Source organism: Globicephala melas, chromosome 6 (genome assembly GCF_963455315.2).
Source record: "Globicephala melas chromosome 6, mGloMel1.2, whole genome shotgun sequence".
Taxonomy (NCBI): Eukaryota; Metazoa; Chordata; class Mammalia; order Artiodactyla; family Delphinidae; genus Globicephala; species Globicephala melas.
In genome coordinates, this window is record NC_083319.1 from 89,463,150 (window position 1) to 89,482,100 (window position 18,951).

General features: G+C 54.3%; 1 protein-coding gene across 8 annotated transcripts in view; it reads right to left on the reverse strand.

Moving 5' to 3' along the window:
- The window catches only part of WNK2 (WNK lysine deficient protein kinase 2), a 155,764-nt gene that overhangs the window by 23,416 nt on the left and 113,397 nt on the right, over positions 1 to 18,951 (reverse strand). For 4 of the 8 annotated variants that reach the window (XM_030847252.2, XM_060301163.1, XM_060301166.1 and 1 more), the window contains 9 exons: positions 16,829 to 17,652; positions 16,469 to 16,538; positions 14,506 to 14,588; positions 13,718 to 14,409; positions 12,225 to 12,439; positions 11,161 to 11,349; positions 10,336 to 10,434; positions 3,861 to 3,905; positions 2,129 to 2,388 (listed from right to left, as the gene is read on the reverse strand). In XM_030847252.2, the coding sequence (XP_030703112.1) occupies positions 2,129 to 2,388; positions 3,861 to 3,905; positions 10,336 to 10,434; positions 11,161 to 11,349; positions 12,225 to 12,439; positions 13,718 to 14,409; positions 14,506 to 14,588; positions 16,469 to 16,538; positions 16,829 to 17,652 (2,477 nt within the window). The remainder of the gene's footprint in view (positions 1 to 2,128; positions 2,389 to 3,860; positions 3,906 to 10,335; positions 10,435 to 11,160; positions 11,350 to 12,224; positions 12,440 to 13,717; positions 14,410 to 14,505; positions 14,589 to 16,468; positions 16,539 to 16,828; positions 17,653 to 18,951) is intronic. The other 4 variants (XM_030847255.2, XM_060301164.1, XM_030847254.2 and 1 more) reach the window with 3 other exon arrangements.

Genomic DNA, 18,951 nt, shown 5'->3' on the forward strand with positions numbered 1-18,951 from the left:
GTTCTGTCCCAGAATAATGGAGAATAGATTTGAAGAGTTAAACTCATGGAGGTGCAGTGTCAGGAGGTTACTACAGAAGAGGAACAAAAGTTCAGACTGGGAGTGTGGACGTGAGAGGGAATGAAAGAGGATGACCTCAAGCACCTGTGGAGCAGTGGCTGACAGCTTGGGTCAAAAATCCAGTCCCAGCAAGTTTTAAAGAACTGGAAACACACAAAATCTGTTCTCTTATCACAGTGCAATTAGGCTTAAAAAATCCCCAGAAAACCACTATCAAAAAGCTCACGAGGAAATTAATAAATATATTACCTCAAATCACCACGGAAATTATAAAATATTTTGATCAGAGGTTAAAGAAAATGCTACATATCAAAACCTTTGGAATGCAGCTAATATCACTAGAAGGAATTTTATAGCCTGAATGTCTGTATTATAAAAGAAGAAAGGCTCAAAATCAATGCGCTACACATCTCAAGAAACTTTCTAGAACAAAAAAGTAACCCAAAGATAGAAGAGAAGAAATAAAAGGAAGAAACTAATGAAATATACAATAAAGAATTACCATCAAAGTGATGAGCTCTTTGAAAAGGCGAATAAAATATATAAATTCAGAGAAATCACCAATATCAGAATGAAAAACAAGACATCACTGCAAATCCTGCAAACTGTGAAGAGAAAATATTATAAACAACTTTATACCAATTAATTGGAAAACTCAGATAAATTTAGAAGTGTATCAAATTGTTAGAAAAGCAGTATTTAACAGAAAGAAGAAATAGAAAACCCAAATGGTACTAAAACTGTAAAAGAAATTAAATCCAAAATGGAAACCTTACCCTCAAGGGATGTAGACATGGGTGATAAATATGTAACAGCAAAATGTCAATCATAGCTCATAGGTAGAAGGTACCTGAGAGTTCACTGAAGAATTTTCAATCTTTTGTATGTTTGAAACTTTTTGAAGTAAAAGATCATAGGGGAGCAATCCCACTCCTGGGCATATATCCGGAGAAAAACATGGTCCAAAAGGATACATGCACCCCAATATTCACTGCAGCACTTTTTACAATAGCTAAGACATGGAAGCAATCTACATGTCCATCAACAGAGGAATGGATAAAGAAGATGTGGTACATATATACAACAGAATATTACCCAGCCATTAAGAAGAATGAAATAATGCCATTTGCAGCAACATGGATGGACCTAGAGATTGTCATACTGAGTGAAGTAAGTTAGACAGAGAAAGACAAATATCATACAATACCACTTATATGTGGAATCTAAAATAAAAAATGATACAAATGAACTTATTTACAAAACAGAAACAGATTCACAGACTTAGAGAACTGAACTTATGGTTACCAGGGAGAAGGGTCCGGGAGGAATAGGGAGTTTGGGATTGACATGTACACACTGCTATATTTAAAATGGATAATCAACAAGAACCCACTATATAGCACAGGGAACTCTGCTTAACATTATGTGACAACCTAAATGGGAAAAGAATTTGAAAAAGAATAGATACATGTATATGTATAACTGAATCACTTTGATGTACACCTGAAACTAAGACAACATTGTTAATCAACTATACTCCAATAAAAAATTAAAAGTTAAAAAGAAAAACAAAACCCTCCTGGCCCAGATGGCTTCACCAGTGAACTTTGCTAAACATTTCAGGAAAAAATAACATAATCTTGCACAAACTCCTCCAGGAGACTGAAAAAGAGGGAATACTCCTTCAAGTAGGCTTTGAAGTCAGTGGTCCTAATACAGGAACAATTCACACAACAAAACCTAAGACAGCAGCTCCTCACTTCTGCCCCACGTGGTCTGGGCACCTGAGCTAAAACTCAATAAGGGGTGTCCCCTGGGTATGTCGTGCAGACCCCACCCACTTTGCCAGCTTGGGCTCTGGTGGAAGACAGGTTGAGGTGGGCTCACCAGGATGAGGCCACACCTGCAAGCTGCTGGCCAGTCCCACCTAGACACTGCCCAACACTGGGCTAAGGCCTGCTGCTCAGAGGTTCTGCTGAGATCTGGAGTCACAGCTTCATTCCCATTCTGTGTCTTCGACTCTGGGCAAGCCCCGCCCCGCCCCCCCCCCACCCCGTGTCCCACTTACAGCCCGTGCCTCGCCAGAGGCCGGGGGCCAGCCTGCCATGGCCTCCATGTCATGCAACTTCTGTGTCTGCTTCAACTGGTTGAGTGACGGCTTCAGCTGTGTGGGCCCAACTGTCTTGCTTGTCCACTCATCCACCAACTTGTGCAGGTCGTCCGTGAAGGTGCCTTTCTTGTTGTTGCTGTTGTTCACCTGCGCCTGGATGTGCAGGGCAGGTTGGGGGCCCGGTTCAGGGCCCGGGACCAGGCTGCTGGTGGAGGACCCTAGAGAGCACACACAGGCCAGGGTTGGTGACACCACACGCCAGCACCACTGGCTGGCTGCAGTCATTCATACAGCGGTCTCGCTTAAGCCAGGCAACACCTTGCTTCAGGAGATGGTCTGCATTGGGGGGTCCATGCAGTTTTAGACACAGTGGAGCGACTTCAGGGGACTGGGCATTGCCAGGCAGCCATCACCCATCTAATCAGCCAGGGGACAGGATCCCAGCTGCTGGCAGCCTCACTCAGCATCCTCTGTGCCCACACTGCCCAGGACCACCAGACCCCCATGTGAGAGAGTTTAGAAAACTCCTGGTGCAGCTGGACACAGACTGGGGGCAAATTCCTCATGCTTCTGCACTCTCAGCTCTAATATGAGGATTCAGAGGTGGTTCAACAATACTTTAGGCAGAATGCTTAGCAGCTGCTGCTATCCTTCCAGCAAAGGGAAAATGCTTGCAATAGGCTGGATTGCTGATGTTTCCGTGAATGATAATGACTTGGTGATTTGGAATTTAAGACACAGAAATCACGCCTCTCCTCACCAGAGTGTGTAATAACAATAAAGGATACAAATACCCAGAGCCTTCCGACATGGGTCTACAAGCTTGGTGCCAACGGAGGGGCTGATGCCTATCACAGGAGGAACTGGGAGGCCCGGCTGCCCGGGAAGGCCTGGGGCTGTGGCTTAGGTGGAGCTGGACAAAGGTGAGCGCACTTGGCCACTTCACTCAAAGATCTTTTTAAATGACCAAAACAGGACTTTTAAATTTTTTTGAATTGTGTCCCTTTCCTTCCCCAGCACATAATTTCTTATTGGCAATTTTGGATAAACCAATTTTTAAATTTTCTGCATTAAATAAATAACCTAATGACCATCTCTTCAAACAAGCCATTGCAATATGTAGTTTACTTTAGAGGCTAGCAATGAAACAGCACAGACACAAACAGTTAAACATTAGTGATGAGATTTTACACACGCTGCTATTTCTACATGAACATTTCAGCCAGAAAAGAAAAACAGATAAGTTAAAAAAAAAAAAAAAAAGGCATGAGATGAGAGCAGTGGGCGGCCCAGGTAAACTGATACCCATTTTGTCCTGGCATCTCTCCTCTGTGAGGGGCACTCATCTTTAGCACTTCAAGGAAATACTCATTCCTACGGTTTTGGAAAAGGAGCCAATTAATGATTGGTAATATGTGGATGTTCCGGAGAAGGACAGCCTGTTAGATGTGAACTGGCAAGAATGCACAAACTCTAGGAGCCATGGAGACTCAAAAGGGCGCCCGAGGGCGGCTATCTCGCCAGGCGGAGGCCAAGCAGCACCTGTGAAGGGTGGGCGCAGAGCAGGCCCACGCCCGGCCACCCGCTGGGCCCTTGGCTCCCGGTCTAGTTGCGGAAACCCTGATGCACACTAGCGACAATAAAGCCCATGCGATGGAAGCGGACAAGGGGTAAAAAACCCGATAATTACGACTGCTGTGCTCTTTGCCTAGACAGAGACGCTTCAAGGCAGACCCTGCAAGGGAAGAAGAAATGACACAAGACCACAGGGTTAGGCAGGACAGCACACATGGGGGACAAGCCACCACACTCTAAGCAAAAGTCATCAGTGTGTGAGGAGGAGCAAAGGCCAGCAGTTCAGAGAGAAGGGACCAGCCTCCTGGGCTAACTGGGCGGCCCCCAAGTCAGTGTGGAGGTTCACACGAGCTTCGCCGAGGGGCGGAGGTGCAGGGCCAAGCCCCAAGCTTCAGGTAGAAGTGTGTGTGTCTCTAGAAGCATATTCAAAAAACAAAAGAGAGAGAGAGAGAAAGGAGAAAAAAAAAAAAAAGCAAAGCACACTGCTTGGCTTTCAAATGTAAGGTTTCTGGGAGCCCCGCTGGTTGAGGCAGGAAACCCACTAAGAGTCAGCCAGGAGAGCTCTCAATGGAGCAGAGCCTAGCTCTGCCCAGAGGGAGGCCCATGGGCAGTTTTCCAAGTGCAAAAAGATACATTGTTTTGCAGGTTTGAGGCCAATCCCAGATCCTGGACAGCTGCCCTGAACAGGCCAGTGACAAGTGTGGTGAGGAAATCTGAGGGATCCTATCTAGAGAGGTGGGAGGCAGGGCCGACCCTGATTCTCTGTATCGCTGCTGCCTCATCTGGTATTCCAGGTCCACTGGGGCAGGGCGAGGCCTCCTTATTGCACCATGACTAAATGCTGCCAGGCCCTGTGCTCCCCAGAGGCTGTCTGTGCTAAGACAGATGGGCAGTGACTTTAGTGTCTGGCACTGACAGTCAGTGCCCACCTGGAGGGCAGATGAGTTGCCTGGGAGGGGCTGCTACACCCAGCTTACCCAGTGGCATCCCAGGGAGCCAAGCAGGCAAACGTGGGATGGGCAAGGACGGCTCAGGTGTCCCCAAGGTCACTCAGCAAGGCCACACTAGCACGGAGGGTGTCTGTGCTCCGGCCCACGGCCCCGTCACCTGGAGCACAATTCCCTGCACACCCCATACTCCCTGGAGGGTGCCCGCCACACAGTCATTCCTAGCACTCTCGCTGTGGAAGGCAAGATGCTGCCTCCTGCATTTGGGGACGGGGACAAAGACTCCTTGGGGAAGAGCTGTGCCCACTGGGCTCAGAAACCTAGCTCAAATTGAGTTGCACTTATTTTTGCTCATTCTGTTGTGTTCTATGAGGCTGACTTGATAAAAAGGGAGGTGATATTCTGTTGGGGTCTCTAATGTGCTAATAAAACCAAAAAAGGCCAGCAATCCAGACTGACTGATTCTCAGTGGGAACTTTGAAGTGTTTTTGCTGGTCTGTGTCCTGTGATGGACCCCAACTGAGAGCACAAGGCCCTCTGGGGGCTCTGAGGCACGAAGGGAGGAGGGTCCTGGGCTCTGTGAGCATGCAGGGCACCAGATGAGTGCACGTTTCCTAGTCAGATTCCTGTGGTTGTAGCGTCCTCTGGGCCATAGCAGTCCCCTAGAGATGACCCTGGGACATGGGACTAATCACTCTGCCAGGTCCCTGCAGCCTCACAGTAGCAGGTTCTTTCAAAAGGCTTCTCTGTGCCTGCCTGGCACCTCCTAGTGCAGCTAGAGCTCTGCATTCAGAGCTCACAGGAAAGAGAACACGCCAGCCAGCCCCAGGAGCTGCCTGGTCAGGAGTGCTAGACAGAGCCTGGGCCTGCGATCAGGGCCCCAGACCGACCTTCCCGGGAACCCAGGGTCAAAGCCATCGGCCACCAGGACACGGTGCTCAGAGCCAGAGAGCGATACCAGCCCACTGAGACCTCCACACCCTCACCGGACACAGCCCGAGGAGATGGAGCACGGATAGCCCCCAGCCTTCCATGCCCTCGCTGAACACAGGCCCTGAGATGACCGGAATACAGACAGCTCCCAGCCCTTAGGGTGGACCTTTAAACACAAACCAACCAGATTCGGGTCCCTCCACACTGAGGCCACACTGTCCGGCTCAGTGCAGAACCACAGCTGAGCAGGCATCGTGTGGCTAACCAGTCCATACTCACACCAGAGCCCTTGTCCATCCTCAGGTGGCCACTTGAATCTCCTCCCCCGTGTCTGTTCCCTGGCCTGGGTCCTGCCCTCAACACCCACCACGCAGACAGATTCTGATGAACAAGCCTCCACCCAGCCCTGCTCAACCCGTACTGTGCTAGTGTATACATCGAGTTCCTGCCTACAGAGCCAGCAGGCTACAAGGCAGCAACACAAGGGCACGAAGGCCACACAGGACCCACAGAGGGCCCACATGGGACCCACAAGGGGCCCACTTACGGCCCACAGGAGGCCTACAGGGGACCCACGTGGGCCCACAGGAAGCCCACATCAGGCCCACATGGGGCATAATAGTTTTAACCAGCCCCACCCCTGGTTTCCCATGAAGAGTGAGTCTTCCCCTGTAGGACTTCCGTCCTTAGCCAAGGCTTGGCAAGAGCTGGCTTAGAGGCCCCAGAACGACTCAGAGAAGCTTCCACAAGGGCAGATGCTAGGGACGCAGGGCTTGGCAGCCTCTCCCAGCTGTTGGGAAAACTGTTCTTCCCAGACTGCAAAGGAGCAACACACTGGATGACCTAAAGCCTTGTCCTGGTGCAGCACGTGTCTGCAGGAGTCGCCCACAGAGCCACCAGCCACCTGCCCTCACAGCCAGGCCAGGGGTCTCAGGCAGCACCCAGGCCTGTGTGCAGTGAGGCCCCCACACCACTTTGCCCCCACATTCACTTTGGCATGGAAACAAAGGCTGCTCCTGGTGTGGACGGTCAGCACTTCGGGCACCCAGTGCCGTCTAGACCCTTGGACCGCTCAAGGGACACCTCAAGTCCCAGAGTATCCGATGCGGGCAGACTGCTCAAGAAGTGGGCCAGGCCCTGTAGCCACGACCACACCTGCTGTTTGTCAGTGTTCAAATACTAACGAAGCTCACGGGAACTGGGGCCCGCAGCCTCAGTGTGGACCAGCCAGGGGCCTCCCCACCTTCCCCGTGACAAGAGGGGTACCTCCAACGGTCAGCCTTTCACCTGACAGTGGCATTAGACACTCTGTTCTGGCACCAGAAACAAATGGCCTATAGAGCCAAAACATCATTCCGGGCGTCTCTGTATCCGGCCCCCTAGTCTCGAGCCAAGACAAGTGCTGAAACTCTCCTGTGCAGCATGAACAGGGAAGCAGGATGTGTCTCGGCTCTGCCCTAGGGTGACTCCACCCTGAGCTTCACTCCCCAGCTGGCACAGGGCCTGCCCTTCGGACAGCTCGACCTGAGTGGTCGTAGGGTGGGCTGGGGCTTTGTGAGGGGGTGTCTCCTCCCTGGGTGACCTCCCCTGCCTGAGTCCCCACAGGGAGAGATGAGAACACTCCCAGGTGAGGGAAGGACCTGGGGGCTGCACAGCAGCCCCTGGGGGTCCCAGAGACAAACGTGCTACAGCATGGGCACCTGGCCTGCTGCTGATGGACACGTGCGAAAAACACAAAGCAGACTCCATCGTTCTACATGCACAGAGAAAGTCCTGGAAGGGTACCCGCACCTGCCTCTGTTCAGATGAGGAGGAGCCAGAGGCAGGGAGGATCAATGGGTCTGACAACAGCTTCTGACTAACAGCACAGAACCACTTCTGAACACGACCACACACCCCCACTCCGCACCGACTCCAAGCTTCCCTGAACCCTCCACTGGCCGCAGGGAGGGTTCTGTGCCCAGAGCCTCAGCCCCACATCTGCCCTTCCCTGCGGGCCGGCCTGCCTACTGCTCCGACGGCTGGCCTGTCCCGGCACCCGCCCCACAGAGGCGTCCAGGCTTACCCTCCCTCCCCCGGCTCTCCATCCTGTGCATGGTTGCCTCACCCACCCCAAGTTACCTCCTCACCTCCTGAAGCTGCCTGCAGCTCCACCCCAGTCGCCCCCACCCATCTCCAACCTCTCTCATCTTCTCTGAGCTTCAATGAAGCTGGGACCTTCTTTCTGTACTCCAAAGCTTAACACAGGTTTTATTTTCCTAGCGTCTTGGCTCCTGTTCAGTTCAAGGCAGCGAACTGAAAACCCTCTTTTGGCTTTAGCTCTGGGCTGGGCTAGCTGCCCCCACATCCCCAAAGCCGTGGCTCTCAGCACCCAAGTTCAAGCTCCCTCCAGCCCTCGCAGCCAACCCAGATCCCACCGAGTGGGCACACTTCAGGGTCTTCCAACTGCTCTGCATGCCCTCCTCTCTACAATCTTTGCCCAAAGTCCCCCTGCCTCTCAGCCCTCAGGGGCTGCAACCAGCTTTGAATCTCCCTCCAGTCTCTCACAGGCATGTACTCAGTCTCCTCTCGGACCACAAAGCTCCTTGGTCACCCAGAAACCAGCAGACTGAGGACCCCTAGAGGGCTTGGCAAATGCCAGAGCACATGGGACAGGAGGGGGTGCCCTGGGGCATCCCACCCTGTTAGAGCAGCAGGAGCTCAGGCTGAGCCTGCACATGCCCCCAGTTGGAGGCCTGTGGGCGAGAGGGCCCAGGGCAGGAACCCACAGCACAGTCTCGGACCAGCAACCTCAGACCATGTGGGGGCCAAGCTGTGGCCCGAAGACTAGGAACTCAGCCAAGGTGTGCCTAAAAGCGCCAGGGTGTGAAAATGAGCAGTACCATCAGATTCACAGCATCAGAGGGAATAAGGCCTTCCAGGCCAGCAGGTACCACTACCTAAAATCAACCTGCCTAGGCCTGGTCCCTGGCTCCACCAAGCCATGCCTCACACATTCCTTTCCTCCTGGCCACAGAGACAGAAGTATAACATAAACCTTTTGTCCCTACTGTGCCTCAAAAAAAATTTTTTTTAGCCTGGAACAATAATTAACGATGCAAATGAAAACCCTTAGGGAAAAAAAGAACCACGTGGGTAGAAAGGTAGCATAGCAATGACCTCGGGGGCGAACGTGGTGCTGGTCACTCACACACTTTTATTCTAAGTGCCCTGCTCTCATCTGCTTCCCACGCCTGGCCAGCCACCCTCCCAGCAGTGATACACATACTTGTCCGACCATGAGACACCTGGAGACCCAGGTGCCCTCACCACAGCTTCTCAGGCAAGAGCCAGGCACACACGGGCAGAAGAGGACCAGTGAGTGATGCCATGAGGTAAGCAGGGAGCCAGGATGCATGCAGGCCTCCCAGCCCCCCACCCAACTTAGCAACTAACCAGTAGCCCCATGACACTCGAGCTGAAATAGGGCCCCTGTTAGTGGACAAGAAGCACTGGGCAGTCCCTGAGCATTTCTATGTGGTCCTATGCCTCCAACCTGTCCCTCCCACAGGAGGGTGCCAGAGTCCCTCTGATGGGGATGGACACTGAACGCTGATGGACGGCTGCCATGGACGTGGCCTCAGATCACAACAAGCACAATGTATCTTTATTGTACCAGCAAAAGCCACATGCCCTAAACCAGCATGTACAATCCAACTGGTTAAAAGCTTAACTTTTCCGTTGAAAAACAAAAACCTGAAAACCTCACAGCTTTTGAATCATTGGCCAATTGATCTGAGGAATGAAAACGATTTTGGACAGCCTGAGCAGATGTGCCACTCCTGGACCTGGAGTCCTTGGGTACTAGGAGGGTGTTCCAGGGAGTCTGACTGGGACTTGAGTTTTGGTTTAGCAGAGCTTTGAGGAACTGAATAATTGACTTCATCTCTGAGGTCGGTGAGATGAGAAGGAAATACACCAAGTAAAGTGCTCCAGCTAGAGACAAGACCAGGAGGGGCCGGGCCCAGAAAGGGAGGCACAGCAGGAGGCTGGGAATCACATCTCTCAGGGTTAGAGATTCCTGACGTGACCAGAATGGAGAGGGGGGCTGGGACATCCTAGCTGGAGCACGTTCTCTCAGCATTTCCACATGCAGGGAGTGGGGCAGTGGGTTAACAGTACTGGATGTTGTGATACGGCCCTTGTACAGAAGTTACACCCTCCAGTGACCTTCTAGAACTGTCTCAGCTTGCTACATGCATGTCTTCAGAGTCCAGACACGTGTGAAACACACCATGCGTCTAGAGAAGGCCGGGGTTGTCTTTTTGTTGTCGCTGGAGCTGGGGACAGCGGACGTGTAAATTTGCCACAATCGCAACAGAAATAAAACTACGTCCAACATAAAAAAAGAAAAAAACACTAAACAAACGAGTGACGAGAGAAATGCAGAGCACCTGGGGGCCTGGCGGCAGAGCGCCCAAGGCCAGGAGTGGGTGAGCCACTGCACATGCTTTTGGTGTCCGGGCATGAGCCAGCCAAGAGCATGCACTGGCGCTTTCTGGGGCCAGAAGGGTGGGCATGGACGGGGTTCCGTTTCTTATATTAAATAGGTGATTTCAATGGGGTGGGGTAGGCGTCCTACAGAATGTATGGAAGGTAATGAAGACAGGGAGGGGCAGGGGAGAAACCAAGGGCCAGGAGGTGATAAAATACAAAAGAACAAATACAGACAGATGGACACAGACACGGGTCCACTGAGGAATCGAGCGCGAGGTTTGCTACTAGACTTATAGGTCACTCTCTCAGACGTTGGGTGGTAAACCGTCCAGCCTGCAAATGAATATAGAGGGAAGAAAACAAAGAGACAGGCATCAAGTACAGTCTCTGGGATTCCTCCTACACACCACAAGCCATATCAGCCTCTTCACTTAGCATCCACGGCTCCACCTAGCCCAGCCCAGAGGACCACAGCCACTGACCATGTAATGCAAAGGAGGCAGTGTTGGAGCGGAAAAGAAGCGGACCCCAGGAGAGCGTGCGGGGCAGGGTGGGGGGTGGGCACCGGCAGCGGTCACCACGACTTCTCTGGACAGAGATGGTGGGGGGTGGAGCACCTCATCGCGTAGCTGCTACGTCCACGGCAGCGGTGACGAGCATTTCCTCCTCAAGGCCAATCTCCCAGCTCGAGAGCTGTGCCCTCGTCCCCCCAGCTGGCCCTCCTGACGGAAGGACCCATGTTTAGTGGGGAATGGGGTGGGACGGGGTGGGCTAGTGCCTGGGAACCGGCGCAGAGCACGCAGCAGACGCCACATCTGACCTCTCACTGGTCCTGGCGCCTTCCCCAGGCCGGCTCTTGCAAAGCGCACCTCCCTCTGAGCTGCTTACAGCAAGACTCGACGATGGGAAGGCCATCCACTTTTTTCATTCAAAAGCTACGTCTATTATTTTTTTCCTTAAGAAGCTGTCGGCAGCCTTGGCCGCAGCTCACGTCCCCTCTATGCCACACGGGCCCTACGAGGCTAGCACATGCTCGGAGACGGGCGAGCTGGGAATCACCTGGGCCATGCGCTCCGCCTCCATCACTGGCCAAGCCGGAGCAGATGTCTGCAGTCAGGGAGGCCCGCACGGAGCAAGGCTGCTGGGTCTGAACTGCCTTCCCACATGGGTCTGAAGCTGCTGCGGGCCCTGCCCCAGCTTGGGCAGGGTCCTTAGCAGGAGGGGCTCTGCTGCAGTCTGACAAGTGACCTGGGTTGGGGGGAGAAGGGGTGACAGGCACGATGAGGCACCACAGGACAGACCAGCCAGCTCAGGCCATGTCTATCCTCCCTGCTCTTTGCTGGGTGACCTTGGGGAAGCTGAGTCCCTGCAGGCAACGGGGGCATGGCTGGGTCGCCCATGTGGGGGTGTCAGGAAGATCAAAGAAAACGACCACTCTTTCTACTAATCACCAACACTGTGCCAGCCTGTGTTGTGCAAGTGCAGTGAAAAGACCACAGCACACCTGGAGATGCACACCTAGGCTCAAAGGGGACCTGTGGATTTCCTCACTCTCGTAAGTCTCATGTTAGCTTTAGGAATTGGCATGGTATTCATGTAGTTTTGTGTAATCCTTGTAATCCTTGGATGTGTGCCCTGCAGGTTATTCTGTAACATGGAGAGGGAGGGCTTAAGGTTAACTCACTGCTGGCTTCCTACCTGGCGCATTTGGGGATTTCAGCTCCCTGGGTCCCCACCCCAGAGTGTGGGGGCTTGGGGTCAGGGTGCACTCTCAGTGCCTGGGCACTGCGGTTAAAGGCTAGGGGTGGGGGAGCCTTACCATCCTCTCCCCCCAACCAAGGCAGCTGTTCGACCCCCTCTGTCAGGGGGTGACATATGCCTGAGAAACGGGGTCAGAGGAAGCAGCCTCCATCCCAGGCAGCATTTCGAGGACTCCGCGAAAGCCTGCCCCTCAGTCCTTCCTTCCCGGTAGGAGGGGCAGAGGCCCGAACTCTCCCAGGCCTGAAACGGCTTCCCTGCTCCAGTGCAAGGAGATTCAAGAAGCGCTTTTTCAGGACCTCGTGCCTGCCTCCCGCCTGCCCGGCCCCCACGCATGAGGGCGGCCAGGAGGGCCCTGGGCCAACCTGTGCTGGAGGCCACGACCTTGAGCTGCTGCACCAGGGGGTTCAGCAACTTCCCCGCCTTCAGCTTGCTCTTGCTGGACCTTCTCCGGCGGCCGACTGGAGGTGCCGTGTGGAAGAGACCCAGGTTGGGGGGCAGCGGCTTGCCTAGGCGGCGGTACAGTGCCTCGATCTCCTGTTTCTGCTGACTCTGTAGCTCCGAGATCTCCTTCAGATGCCTGCAGGAGGGAAGTGAAGAGGGAAGCCAGGTGGGCATTCTGCTTGATTCCAACACGAGGCCCCTGCAGGAGAGCCCGGGGCTGGCAGGACAGGTGTGAGGAGTGCGGCGGGGAGCCCACAGGGTAGCCTGGGCAGATGGGCCACGCACAGGGGACACGGGGGCATTTAAACATCACTTTCTGTTTACATCTAAGCCAAGTGGGAGTATCACTGGGGGCCTCTGGCATCAACACACCCAGCAACAGAGAACTCCATGAAGCCCAGCCTAAGGAGATTCAAGTTTTCTGATATCCAGACTTGTGACATTGCTATGTCTTTTAGTGGTAGGGGGAGCGGTATGAACAACTTCACACATTTATGCTTACAACACAAACCCTAATCACGAACATGGGTGAAGCAACAAATAATCAGTGCTCAGAACTGGAGGGCTGCCTCAGCTTATCAGGCAAATAAGTGTTACTTCCTCCATGTGAGGGAACAGGGCCCAAGAGGCCTCTCAGAGGAGAGGAAGGCTGCACAAGCAAGTCTACAGAAGACATGTTATTATCCAGGGACCCAGGGCTCCAGCCCTGGCCAGTGGAGCTTCCAGCTCAGGTTGACCCCACAAGCAACATCATCCCCGGGAATAGAGTCGAGATGACAGGTCACGTGGGTAGGAAGCTGCCATGACGACTCGGGTAGAATCACTGGTTGTGGGCAAGGGCAGTTTCTAGAACAGTCCAGGAAAGGGCCCAGTGGTCCCTGCTGGCCTTCCTCAGGGAGCATGCAGCTAGGACCAGTGTTGGGGCAGGGGAAGGGGAGAGCGGGGCTGAGGTGAGGGCGGGGCTGGGGCTCTCCGTGCAGAGCCAATAGTGGGAGAGAGAGGCACGGGCTCCTCCTGCCCACGTCTCCCATCTCTGGGCCCACTCCAAGAGCCCATGGCCACTCCTTCCCAAGGACTCCGGCCTCTCCCCACCTTAGTAACTGTACAGTGGGGCGCTCTTGCCCTGAAGGAGACTTCACGGTGTAGCTGTACCTCAGTGACCCTGACCACAGCAGGGGCAGGTAGAACTTGCAGGGGGAGAGAGCGAGTGTGAGCAAGGCCTGTGTGTGAGGCCAAAGGATGAGGGGAGGTGTGGCCCTCAGAGACCAGGGACCAGGTCTGACGGCAGGGACATCACCTGTACCCTGTCACCCGGCCCAGGCAGCTCAAAGTGCACATGGCAGGACCTGGACTTCAGCTGCCGGACACTTCCCTGACACCATGGCCCGGACCCGACCTGGTCCGCAGGACCTACTTCTCTCGAAGACTCTGCAACTCCTTCCTGATATCAGCATCCTCGATCTCTGAGTCATTGTCACTGCTGATGTAGGAGGACTGGGAGTGGAAGGAGGTCACGCTGATGGTGGGGACCTTCACGCCCATCCTGCTGGGTGTCTCCAGGCCTGGGGAGCCAGCCCGAGAGGACCTGTGCAGGAAGGCAGTGGCCTTCTTCACAAAGTCACTGGCCACGCCACCACCGCTGCCAGGCAGGGAGGTGTGCTTCTGCATGGAGGGCCTCCTTCGAGGGCACTCGTCCCCAGAGTCACTGGACATGGGCTCGCCCATGCCGACCTCGATGGAGGAGGCTGTCTGTGCCCGCCGCACAGCCAGCTTCATGTCTGGGCTGTGGGGGGCCTCGTCCAGGTACACGTCAGGTGGGGCTGAGTACCGCAGGCTACTGGGGGAGGCCAGAGTCCACTCATCCTGGGTGCTGACCACTGAGAACCGGCCCACAGTTTTGGCTGGCGAGCTGCCATCCTGCTGCCCTGGCCACTTCTGAGGGGATCCCGAGATCAGAGTGCTGTGCGTCTGGGGGTGGCTCTCCAGGCCACGCTGAGTCAATGTCCCCGGGCAGCTCTGCGTGGACTCGGCCAAGGTTTCCCCAGGGACCCTGCTGGTCCAATCTGTGGGCTCCAGACGTGCAGGGATGGCAGAAGCAGGGGCATCCTTGGGAAACAGTGGAAAGGAAAAGATTCCACACAAACACCATCAGAGAGCAAGCCCGCCAACCCACTGAGCGTCTCACTGGAGAAAACTCCTTACCTGGGGGACACTGGGTACTACGGGCGAATCTGAGGCCACCTGTCCTCCTTCACAGCCCAGCATGCTGCTCAAAGATGATTCTGCTGTAGGAACATCAAAATCATTACTCAGGCTGGTACAGAGAACAAGGGCAGGAATGGCCCAAAAGCAGCCAGTCAGAAGAGAAAGGGAGTGGCACTGAGAAGGTGTGTGTGCAGCTAGGAAAACGAAAACTACTGACATCCTAACCCTGTCACTTCACAGGAGACTCCTTAGAACCCAGAAAAGCAGGGAGACATCAGCCCAACACCACTCAGGTCCCTGAAGACCCCTGCTCCAGACCCTCAGGCACAGCCAGGCCCTCTACATACCTGATGACTATCACCTGTCTCACCTGTCCTCTCTAGACCCCTGACGATGTCACCCTGTCTCACCTGATATCTCTATCACCTGATGGCATCACCTTCTCTCTCCCTGACATGTTCCGATGATAAAAGGGTCTTACGAGGTCCTGGAAAATCAGATCAATAAGGCTAATTCCTAACCCTGCTGCTCCAGTGTCTAGGGAAGGTTCCCATCATCTGAGGCTGTCTCAGTTCCCCATCTACAGGTGATATTTCTGATCAGCCTTCCCAGGTTGCTGTGAAGAGTAAACAACAGAAGCAGAAGGACTTCATGTGTGGGCGTCTGGCCTGAGCTGAGACCTGCACACAGCAAGAGAAAGCTGAGGCTGTGCGTTAACCCGAGCTGGACTGACATGCTGTGGGGTGGTGACAGGGGCTGACAGAGCCTCCAGCCAGGCTGGGGGGCTGCCCCCCTCACAGATTCCTGGGAAGACCTAGACCCATCTGGCATGCAACCCCAACCCTAGACAACACATGACACTCCTCCCCACGTGCCTGTGGCGGGGATCCTCCAACCTTGCTTTGCACACTTCCAGGGACAGGAGGCTCATTACCAACAGCTCTGACTGCCAGAAAAGTTCACCTCTTCCAAACTAGAATCTGTCTCCTTAGAACTCTCCTATGAGTTTTGTACTCTGGAAGGTTCCAGCACTTGAAGTCACTGATGCTGCAGAAGGAGGCCCATGGTACACATCTCACGGACAGAAGTCAGGAGATGGAGCAGGCACTCAGGTATAACCTCTCGCCTTCTCCCTTCCTCAGCACACTCCTGCTTCACCCCATGACCCTCATCTTCCCCAGGTAAACATCATATGCTACAGCTTCTGACCCCAATTACAGCTGCCTCACCCCTCTCAAGTATGGCATCTATAAGAGAATGCCCTGTCCACGGGTCTAGCCAGAATCCAACGGTCCACTCCCCTTGCTCTGTGAACTGGGGGGCTGTGCCTGCCACTGACACACACCCAGGGTCCCGTTACAAGGTCAGCTGGATCCTTATCTTGCTAATCTCCCAAGGAATTCCAGGCCAAGAAGGAACCAACATCTTAGAAGGTCAGACCAACTCCCTTGGGCTGAAACACAGGTGTTCAGATAATGAAATGAGAACTACAGCGAGAGTCCCTGCAGAGATGCCTAATACCCAGGAGCCACGGAGGAAATCCTGTTTCAGAACTTCACAGATGGCTCCAGCCTGGCAGCTCCCGTGGACCTGCTGGAACTCCCCAGTCCCAGCCCTGTACTCTGTCCAAAATAGAAACAGTCATCTTGTAACCTTCTAAAGAAATGGAAGCTAGGGGTGTCCACCAGAATATATTGAGAGCACTGGGGGGCCAGAGAGGCCCTGATAACATCCCAACACGCAGTCAACAGGGCGTTCACCCATTTCCACAGACAGAGGACTTTCTCTCCCTGGAGTGTGAATACATGGTTTGTGCTAGAACTCAGTGGGTTTTAACTAAGGCTTTATCGTGATGAGCTCCTGCCACATCCGGGTCCCATCCAAGATGCTGTGGGGATGAAGGGTAAAGAGGCAGAATGTTTCAGAGTAAGGAAGGCTGGTAGCGCCTATGGCTTGTTACCTGTCACCGGCAAGGACGTGGCCTGCTCCAACGTGACATCTAACCCAAGGGCTGTTTCTGACTTTTCCAACTGAAGAAAGAAACAAAAAGGAAAGAGTTGTGAGCCTCACTTGCTAACACCTCTGCAGCAAAACTGCAAATCCTCTCCCCCAGTCCAAAGGCTGGGCTCCTCCTCCCTAGGCCACTCGAGCAAAACACGCACGGGTGGGTCAGGCAGGGGTCCCCGAGAACAGGACGGCCTGGGCTGGGGTAAGGCGGCTCTATATGGCCAGGATGCCTGCTGGCCTGGGTTAGAGTCAGTCCCCGCCCCTGTCCAGACCCCCACCTGGGGACAGTGCCTCTGGGTGAGGTGGTACTCACCGCAGGCTGGGGCAGCAGGGCCAGGTCACCCCCAGAGGCCTCTGTGCGGGGTTCGTCCCCTCTTGGGGGCTCCGGAGTGAAGTCTCGGTCACCTGCCTCCACAGGGGTCCCGGCCAAGGCTGAGGAGGTGGGCACATGCTCCTGGTAGAGCAGAGTCCGCAGCTTCTCATCCAGGCTCTTGATGGTGCTGTCCACGAAGCCCACCCTTGGGGGTGGCCCTTCCCCATCTGACTCCAAGGCTGAGGGCGGCTGAGGGGGGGCGGCAGGTGCCAGCGGGGGGCTGGGAAGTTGGGGAGTGGCCAGGCTGATGGCCCCCACCACAGAGGGGAGTGGAGGAAGGGGCTGGCCCAGGGTGGGCTGAGGGGCCCCGCCAGGGGCACCAGACACAGGGGCCAAAGCCAACAGGGGCTCCCCCCTGGTGCTGGGCTCTCTGGCTGAGCCAGGATCCCCCGGACCCGTGGAGTGGGATGGGGCCTCCAGAGATGGGGCACAAGGCCCTCGGCCTGTGCCAGGGGCCTGTGAAGCAAGCTGGGCATCATGAGTCTCCACTGGTAACCAGGGGGTCTTATGCTCACTGGCCGGCCCCTGAGGGGTCCCTGGGACCCCTGCCTGCACGGCAGCCCCTGTTGCTGGCTCTGGCTTAGGACTGGCAGCTGGTGGGGCCATGTCTTGGGGCACAGCAGTCACGGGAGGGGATGATGGCACCAGAGGGGATGGTGCACCACCAGGAGGGTCCCTGGGGCCTGCTTGGCTCAAAAGCTGCAGACTGGCCGAGAAGCTGGGCTTTTCCTTCGAAGACAGCTGGTCTTTGGAGAACGCTGGATCTAGAAGAAACAGGGAACATGCCTCTATACTAACCTATTCTGGTCCTATCTACCTGGCACTTCGCTAGCCAAAAAGATGCTTTCTATGAGCTGGCGGTGCCCTACACACCAGTCCTCTCTCCTTTGCTCAGACATGCCAACGTCATGCCTGTGCTGGCCTCTGCCTGAGACATCTTGCACAGGTCTTCCCGCAGCCCCACTTCCCACCTCAGGCTATGCACCAGCAGTGTCCCATTCAGCTGCACTAGCATACCCACACCTTCCTTCTGATTTTTCTGTAGCACCAAGCCATCAGGCATAACCCATCACCTGTCTGTCGACTGTCATTCCAGCTCCATAAAAATATGGCTCTGGTCACCCTTGCACTGGTCCATTCCACAAAACTGTAAAATGAAATTATAAAATCTAAGTAGTGAGCTGTACACACTCCCCTGCCCTGGAGTGAGCAGGAACTTCTGAGGAACCAGACACCGTGCTTTGGTAAGATCAGAAGCTCAGACCAGAGAGAGGAGATCAAGATGGAGGAATAGAAGGACACCTTCTACTAGTTCACCTCCCCCTATGAACACTTCAAAAATATATCAAATGTGGAGCAATTCTCACTACAATCAAACCAAAGACTGGCAGGAAGACTCTTATACAACCAAGGCAGTAAAGATCCACTTGGAGTTGGGTAAGAAGCCATCAGGTCAGAACCGGCACCCCTAGGAGGGGACACAGTAGAGAGGGATTACAAGGGCTTGGAGATCCTCCCTGGGGAGTGAGCCGTTTGAACACATATTGGGCTATAACAATCCTAGAATTCACTTGTGAAGAGTGTGAACACTCTTGCTTACTCCTAGGAACAAGACAGAGGAAGCAGATTGAAACTGCCTGGGACTCTGGTCAACTGTTCCAACACGTGCCCTAGCCCACACTGAACACCCACTCCGGCACCTCTAGCTCCAGCACAGCTTCCCACTAGGTCAAAGGCTGCTGTCACGGAGGAAAGTGTGCATTTGTGGGAGACAGAGCTGGCTTTGACCCAGCCCTGCATCTGAATGGGGTGGGAGCAGCCATTACTGGTGTTCACAGAGGTGGCAAATCAGTCTAGACTGGAGCTCTGACTGGTGTGCAGGGACAGCATCAGCACACACACTGGCCTACATCAGGCACCACTCAGACACTCTTGCTCCAGCATGGATCTCCACTGGTGCAAAGGTGCCATTGTCGGGAGGGTGAAGAGCACACACTTAGAGGGGAAGGAGGTAGCTCAGACCCCACCCTCAGGGATTCAGCTCCAGACCTCGGGACCAGACA